This window comes from Olea europaea, unplaced genomic scaffold, assembly GCF_002742605.1.
Source record: "Olea europaea var. sylvestris unplaced genomic scaffold, O_europaea_v1 scaffold256, whole genome shotgun sequence".
NCBI lineage: Eukaryota > Viridiplantae > Streptophyta > Magnoliopsida > Lamiales > Oleaceae > Olea > Olea europaea.
The window spans coordinates 1,113,223-1,121,812 of record NW_019243883.1 but is presented as its reverse complement, the minus strand read 5'-3'; the positions used below and the strand labels follow the sequence as shown (position 1 = coordinate 1,121,812).

General features: G+C 44.6%; 1 protein-coding gene across 1 annotated transcript; it reads right to left on the bottom strand.

Moving 5' to 3' along the window:
* Positions 1–343: 343 nt before the first annotated feature.
* LOC111382786 (ATP synthase subunit alpha, mitochondrial-like) lies at positions 344–5,353 on the bottom strand. The gene has a single exon (XM_023006823.1). It carries the CDS (start codon positions 2,153–2,155, stop codon positions 794–796), a length of 1,362 nt encoding a protein of 453 aa, XP_022862591.1. The 5' UTR covers positions 2,156–5,353; the 3' UTR covers positions 344–793.
* Between the last annotated feature and the right edge of the window lie 3,237 nt (positions 5,354–8,590).

Sequence of the window (8,590 nt, the reverse complement as noted above, 5' to 3'; positions counted from 1 at the left end):
GACGAAGGGAGGACGGGGAAAGCTACAGGCTGAAAAGCTTCGACCCTTCTTTCGGGGCACCTCATCTTGTCATTTTTTCGTTGCTCATTCCCGTTAGGCCGAAGTGTTTGGCCTTTCCTTCTCCGCGCCCGCTCACGCTTCGCTGACCTATCACGTGGTAAAAAGAAGAAAGTACGAAAGAATAGTAAACGGAGCACACCGCAGAAAGATTCTAAATATGATAAGTCCCCCTTGGATTCGAGAAGCAAGAAATGAAGAACGGGAACGAAACGAAATTGGGCGTTTCTTGCTCTAGTTTCGGATGAGCTTCTCCCAATTATGTCTGGTAATAGAATAGGACGGCTTGCTCTAACCAAGACTCCACTTTTTGCTCTGTCTGTGGAGCGTATGAATTTCCTGGAATGTAGATAGACCAAAAGAGGGAATGAAGGGATAGGAATAGGAATTATAGTACCATTGGAAAAAGGGGCACCTGTGGGAACATCTCTACTGACGAACCATTTCAATAGTACGGGTGCTGCCGTGCCACGAGGCACGACCATGGAAGTAATTAAAAAAAAAAAGTTATGTAGTTGGACCATCTGTTCTATCCGTTCGAGTTTTGCTTCTCTAGAGAAGATGAGAGGCTAAAAATGAAAGTGTTCACTACACATACCGAAAGGGTACTAATTAAGCCGACCATTAATGACTAGTTCGAACACCAGGAGTGGTCTAATCCCTCATTTGATCAGACCGCTTTTAGAAAGATAAAACAAAAGCAAACTCTCATAGTTCGGAGCCCATCCCCAACTGACTAAGACCCAGCCGAACTTCCTCCGCCGCCTTGCTCTTGGATTTGAAACCGTGCGCGCTCTCTCCTAATGATAGAGTCTAGCTTAGCCGGGAGTGAGCCCGTGGCAGTTTGGTCCAATTCTTGTTGGATGGCTTTAGTATAGCCCGGCTCAATGACTCTGAAAATATCCTGTTGTAAAAACATCAAAAACCCATTCAATTTGGATAATTTGTATAGGGTCAGTGGGTCCTGAATTTCTCCAGGGATGTGCACAACGCTGGAACAGTAGAAAGGGGAGGCCACGGCTTCCCACGTATGTTCCTCCGGAACAGGTATCCCCTCCAGAACAGGGCGCCCCTCCAGAACAAGGTTACTTTGTGAAAGGACACCCGAAGTCACTGGCGTGGAGCCCGAAGGAGCCATATATGTAATAAAGGGTGTGGCCTCCGCTGTGAGGAAGGCCTTGAAAACAAGTCCAATGGTTAAGGCAAGCCCCACGGAGCAGCTCAGCTTGATTAGAAGGAAAGAGAGGGCTCTAGTCCCCATAAGCACCACAACCCTTGAAAGTAGGGCCTGAAAAAGGTCAAGGGAGCCGAGTCTCATACAAATCCAATAAAAGACACTGAAAAATGTAATAATGATTAGGAGTTTTTGATAATAAGAAGCGGTTATGAGATTGATTAGTTTAGCTATTGCTTTAGCATTCGCTTCTGAAAGAATTTTCACTAATTGTGCCACAGTTGAGCGTTTCTGTCCAATCGCTACATAGACACAATACAATGTCTCACTCTCAGAGGTTGCCTTTGAGTTCAATTGCTTTTGGTTTAATATGGTATCGATAGCAATAGCTGTTTTTCCAGTTTGTCGGTCCCCGATTATAAGTTCTCGTTGACCACGACCTATAGGAACCAGGCTATCTACCGCTTTTAACCTTGTTTGCATAAGCTCGTGCACAGATTTACGTTCAATAATCCCAAGGGCTTTCACTTTGACACGTCTTCGTTCGTGAGCGCTTAGAGACCCTCTTCCATCAATAGGTACTCCCAACACGTCGACCACACGCCCTAGCATAGCCTTTCCCGCAGGAACATCCACAACAGATCCAGTGCGTTCGAAAAGATCTCCTTCTTTAATAGCAGTATCACTACCAAAGACAACAATCCCTACATTCTCATTCTCAAGATTTAAGGATATTCCTTTCACACCGCTGGCAAATTCAACCATTTCCCCAACTTGAATCTCGTTCAATCCATAAACACGTGCAAGACCATCTCCAACTGAGACCACTCGGCCGATCTCATCCATTTGAAAATTCGTGTAAAAGTTGCTAATTCTACTTTCTAATAGAGTTGTTAGTTTTACAGCTCTGGGAGAGAGTTCCATAATTCAATTAAAGATAGAGTCAAGGGAGAATGCCGCTACTGATAGATCCGATCAAGGGCGGTGGTTTCTTTTCGAAAGAGAAAAATGGGCAAAGAAGGGGGTGACCATCGCGCTCAAGACTTTCTACGATTTTAGTGAGATTACTCACAGAATAGTCTCGGCCCTTTTGTGTCTTGAGAAATTGGGCCCCGTTGAGAAGCCAGCCCCTACCCGGTTCAAGCTCCTCCATCTTTAAGAGTATTTGTCCTTTCCTATCAAAGATGGATTGAGCTTTCTCGAAAAAGAAATTCTCATTAGGCAGGGCGTCCTTTCCCCTGTACTCGCGGAGGAGCCGCAAATAGATTTGATGAAGCTCTCTCCACCAGTCCGCCGTTCCCTTTCTACGTAGTGGTGGGAAGCCTCTTCAGCTTCCTGTTGATCGGAAACCTACGGCATCGTCTCTTGAGCTTCCTGAGCTGCCCCCACCCCGGGCTGCTCATTTACCAAATCCCAGAGGTCAGTTTGACTTATTGCCGGGGATGATATTTCTATTCTTTCCGGAGCAGGGATTGGTGGATGCGACAGCGCCTCTTGAGAGAGTGTAGCTTGTACATCGGGCACCTGAGGAAGCGCCTCTGTAACCTCCCTTAAAAAAGGGGTTACAGCCTCATTCCAAAAAAGGTACCATAGTTTCGTTTCTTTCTACAAAGTTCTCACTGAACCTAGCTCCTACTCCTCCTCCTTCTCTTATCCTAGCTCGTCGTTGGTCCTTTTGACATAAGATTCTCAGCCGCTCAAGAGTCAAGAGACTGACTATCTCTCTCTTTATTTATACGCAATATCTTCTCCAATGATAAGTAGCAGAATGACTACTGATTTCCGCTCATCGTTCCTCTCTTGTTAGTGTACTCGTGATACAGTACTCGTGCAACAGCGCTTACGTTAGCTCGTAGCTATTGTATGCATGGTGATGTCTCGTTTCATTTCTTAAATGGAATTTATTCACTACCTATTAAGATATGCCTATGCCTGGCTCTTCAATTTCATTCTCATACCGGGCATATTTGATTCTGATTGTCTTCCCGGTGCTTCCTCGCTGCCTATAATAATCAATCCTTAGAATCCGGTCAAGACCAAGACCGGTCTTTTCGTATGATTAGATCATAGCTAGCGATCGTCCAATACGCATGTGTTAAACAGATAGACAGTCGTGTTTGTCCGATATGCATGTGTTAAGCAGATGAATCTTCTTATTGCTTAGCTACAGCATAAGAGCTTAAGCCTGTTCTTAGCAGTAATCTGAAAGCCGGGTTGATAGAATTCAGTGCCAAGGAAAAGACTTTGAGAGAAAAGGGCAACTCGACTCCTAGTTGTTCTGGATCGAAAGACCAGTAGGCTTTTCTGGCGGCCAGGCATAAATTAGTAAGTACTTTCCTCCAATATCCTTAAACCTGAAAGGCTGGGCTGACTTCATCGCCCGGTCAGTCCTCGAACCTTGATTCATCTAGTTTTCTCAGTCATAGGTTGGAAATCGGCTTTAAGCAAAAATCCTGGCCTTTCTTTATGATCCCTTCTTATGAGAATCATGAATTCCAGCTCAGCTTCATCCCCTCTGGAAAAGAAAGAACACCCCCCTTTTCCTTGACAGGAAATAGGCTTCTTCAGCCTGAAAAGCTCTTCTTATCCCACATTTAACCTACCCCGCCTGACGCCCTAATCCATTCCTTCGCGCTATTGCTATAGCTTAGGTAGGGGCTCTTCACGCTTCTTTCCCCGATACTCCAACATTTTCCTATCCACCGTCGTAGATGTTCACCTGGCTATCCAAGAAGTCCAAGGTGTATAAGTCTGCTCCTCGATAAAAGCTATCCCCCTGCAGGTCCCGTTCCCAATCTCTCGTCTGATCCTGGCACTTCAATTTCTGCAAGCTCACCTATTCCTTTCTCCGTTGTTCCCATCAATGGGTCAATCCCATGCCCCCCAACTGTGACTAGTGGTGGCTATTGAACCGAAGAAAGCGAGTAAAGAATGATCTCATCCCTTGCTCAGTCAGTAGTCGGTCCAAAGGAATTGAGTAGTTCGATTGACGTAGCCGGTTATCGAATAGACACGGAAGGAACTTCCCTAACTGCACGCGCTTGGCTCATCGCATCTCTCAACCGGGTGGAAAGCCTAGAAGCCGGGAATCAGACTGAATCCGAGACAAGAGATACATTGATGGCCTCGGAGAGATTAGCTCGGATTGAGCTGTCCCTATCAGTCGAGTGCTAATGCCCTCAGCCGGTACGGAGCCAACCCAGCTCCCGTTCCCGCGAGTGAGTTTTGCTGGTCATAAAGAAAGGAAAACAGGTAATAAGTTAACATTTCATGACTTTATGATTGATTGTTTCGGAGGCGAGAAAGAGAACAGATAAACGAATTGAAAGGGATGGGGTAGATAGGTGGCTCGGCCTATCCAACTACTTCTCGACCGGCCCAGCTGCTAGTCGCCGTGGCAAGGCTCGGCCAGTTGCTTCAATGATTTTGGACAACCCTTACCTTACAACCACCGGGGATCTACTTATCAAACGGGTAAAACGGCTAAACAAGACTTGGATTACCGTAACCATTGGTGGGGGAATCAGATTATTTCTTCACTATCTTGCGCTTACCTTTCCTTTTTCGATAGGTAGAAGGAAGACCACCCCAACCTTAATCCTAACCCAAGGGAATGAAGGTTCAGCTTGCTTAAGAAAGAGCATTCAAGGAACTTACATTGAACAATAAAGATCGGATGCCCAGCCTTGTACACCCCCTTCTCATTACAGCCCAAACTCAGGCTCGATAGACCTATTAAAGAGAGCTGCCACCCTTTGCTTTTTCTTTTCATATGGACTGAAGCCGGCCTTTTGTAGTTGACTATCAAAGTGTCCTTCAGATCCCCACACTTAGGTTATACGTCATAGATAGAAGACTCCGCTATCAGACTAGGGCTATTCTTCGCTTGAATCCCTACTTCCACAGCTTTGGTGGGTGATTCGCCCTTTCTCATTGGTGCTTTTCCTATTGGGGTACCTTTCATAGTTAATAGATTGGCTATGGGGATATCCTTATTGGGAATTAACTTCCTGGGCTCCCCCAAAAGAGACTCTTTGACTATGGTGGCTTGTTAATTAATTCGGTCTTACGAGGGAAAATTTCTACTGTTAACCAAAGCACTAATCTCTTCTAAGCCCTTCCTCGTGGGTCCTTCAAAGACCGTATTCTTAGCATCCAACGTATTGTATTTTTCGCATCTCTAAATAATATATCTTTCATGCCTTTGAAATTGGGGAATATTAAAAGAGTCTGTTTGAAAGAAGAAAGCACTACTTCTTCGAAGTAATGCCTTGCCTTAGCCTTCAGCACCCTTTTTCCCCATGTTTTGGAGATCCATACGATCTGGGGCCTTATCAATGTTCTGCTTGTACTGCTTGAGGAAGGCTAAAGCCAAGTCCTTCCACTTGCGAATGTGGGATCGATCTAACTGTATATATCACCGGGAAGCAGCTCCCGTAACCTACTGTTGATGCGACATTAATGTCTCTTGCTGGTGGAAGGACAAATGCCCAATGTCTTAGAGAAGTAGCTGTGGGGGAATAGAATAGGTTAGAATGAAGCCAAATCTTTTTGCCAGAAGGGCTTCTTTTCGACAAGAATACGGCATAGGCTGTTGAAAGCTCTCTCTGTTGGCTCTTAGCCTTTCTTACTTTCCTGCTTTACTGCTTGGAGGAAGAGAAGAAGCTGTTACATACCCGGTTGTGAAAGAAGGCAAGTCTACTGACTTGGCTCTTTGAAGGACAACTTCCCTTGTTAATGTACGAGCAGGGGACTAGAAGAAAGATGCCCACAATCCGATGCTAGAGGAACTGAACTGCCAATACGTATATCAAGATCTTAAGTATTTACAGGGACTTGTACAAGCGTGAAATCCTAATGCTCCAAAGTTCATTCTTCCACCTAATTTCTAGCCCTGGGTAGTAAAGAAAAGTGGGATACTCTATTTCTAGGATTGGGATTCGTAAATATGTTAATAGATTCTTGATCTGTATCTTCCATTTTTGGATGTGTGTCTTATGTCTATGTAACGGGGACCTCTCATGAGAAATTGGATCCTAGAGCTGTGAGATGTGGCACTGAACAAGCTCATCTCGTGATCTTAGATGGAACATTAGCCAGTCTTCTCTTCTAGGAAGAAGCGGTCCTTGCAAGAATGACTTCTTTTCAAGAAGGGGGGTTACATGTGTATGTGTAACCAAGAAGAAGTTGTTGGCTTAATAAGCGATCTATCTCGTCCTGTTGGCATATCCGGCGCCAGTTTTGTTACAGTAAGCGTGTTGGAAAGTGATCGTAGGCGGTGTTCTATTAGCAATTGAATCACTCTTAACTAATTGTATAAAGAAGTGGCTATTTCCTTGTCCGTGGAACACGCAAAGCATTGAAAGAAGAGCACAACGGGAGGGAGTGACCCAGAAGAGGCATTCCTTCTTCTCGTTGCTGAGCTTGCCGGGTCCAATCCCTGACGCTAGGGCCCAGGTTCTGTTCTGCCTTAAATTACCTGGAACCTTTCGCTCCCAGTTACGTCTTATCATATCCTTTCTTGCCTTCTTCGTAGCGATGGAATGGAAAAGAGTGGATTGAACTGATAGCTAAGGTTACAAACCTCTTTCTTCTATTGAGCCAGATGTGGAATCGATCCCAATTATTCCCTTTCCTTTGCCTATTTATGCTTTCACGCAGTTCAATACCAGCAAATTAAAGAGCACCGGACTCGACTCGTTCAATGAGCTTGCAAATCCTTTCTTATTATTTCTGGAGTGTAATTCGGGTTTAGGATTTTGTTTGCCTGCTACTTTGATTTATCAGATTTTTTGTGGTTCTAGGTAAAAGGGCTTTTGCGGCTATTCCTATTCAAAGTGGATAAAGAGTTTATAACTACCTCTTCTTATCACACTGAGAGCAAGAGCTTCCTATTCTATCCCTGAATTGAGCTGTTGTTAAAATCGAACTCACTAGATTCTAGAACATCGGTTATTATCCTAATAGCAGCTGAGGAAATGGCAAGTGCCAGGCTAAAGACAAAGAGCTGTTCGTGGTTCCTATTGTTAAATTACAACTCAAAGCGAAAGATATTCGCAGAAGCTTCAGAGGCCATACAGCAAAAGATTCCTTCAAATAGCTCATCACGAGAAGTAGTCCTTTGGGTCTAGATTCTCAGGCCTTCCTTCCCCTAACCCCAGGAAAATTAGTGAGTTGCCCCCACTTTGACTATTGAGTTTCCATCACTCGGGTCTTTGAGTTCCACTACACTAAGACAAGAGAAGTCGGGATTTTTGGCATCCTTCTTTCTTCGTGAGTTCGTATGAAATTGGTGACTAAGCTTTTTCCTTCTGCCTTTGCAGAACTACCGACGGGGTATTTCCTTCTAAATAATTTCATCCTTAAGCTGGATAGCCTTTAGGCTTAGTTAGTTAAGAGTAATCCCCCCTTGCCTTTGAGAGCAGTCCAATACCAGTTGATTCATTAGCAATGGTAGCAGGAAAAAATCCACCACGCTTTTAGCCTCCTTCTTTAAGGCTTTTTTTGCCGGGTAAGATGCTAAGAGAGGAATCACTGCTTATCCACCGGGTGTGACTGAACTACCTTCCCAGAACCCAGAGCATAGCCTTAGATTGATTCTTCTATCCTTCATGCCTGCCCTTCGCCCCTTGGCTATGAAACTAGGCTGTGATCCGCATCGAGAAAGAAATGTATTCATGCATCTCGAAAGAGAAGGATAACTCTTATAGTTTTTTTATTCAATCTCGCTTAACTGACTACGATATGACTTTGCTTCGCACCTTACTCTATCACTTAGCCTTAGTGGGCCTAGCTAATCGGCACAGAAAGGAATAGAATTTCTTTAAGCTTCACTCCGCTATCAGACTAGTTGCGAAGCATTGGGATAACTAAAGTGGAATATGCCTCAACTAGTTGCCCAGGATGAGGCCATTGCAGCAACTAGCACGGCCAAGTCACCAACCTATGGCTCCGTGGAAGCCGGCAGGGAGGAAGGATTATAATCCAACCAAAGGAATTAGCCACTCGTTCTATCAATAGGCGCCGTGGGCCTATGAGCTTTTGGGCCTATACGATTTCCTGTCCTCAACAGTTCAAAACACTTGACACTGAGAGCTTTTGTGAATATGCCGACAAGCTTATCCTTGGATGAGATAAACTTCATTTTGAACTGCTTGCGAGCAACCTTTTGACAAACAAAGTGAAAATCCATTTCTATATGCTTAGTGCAAGCATGAAAGACCGGGTTGGTTGATAGATACGTGGCACCACAAGGTTGGCACACCAAAATATAGGAGGAGAGCGAGGTATGCCAAGCTCAGATAAGATAGATTGCATCCAACATAGTTCAGCTGTAGCTATAGCAAGACTGCGGTATTC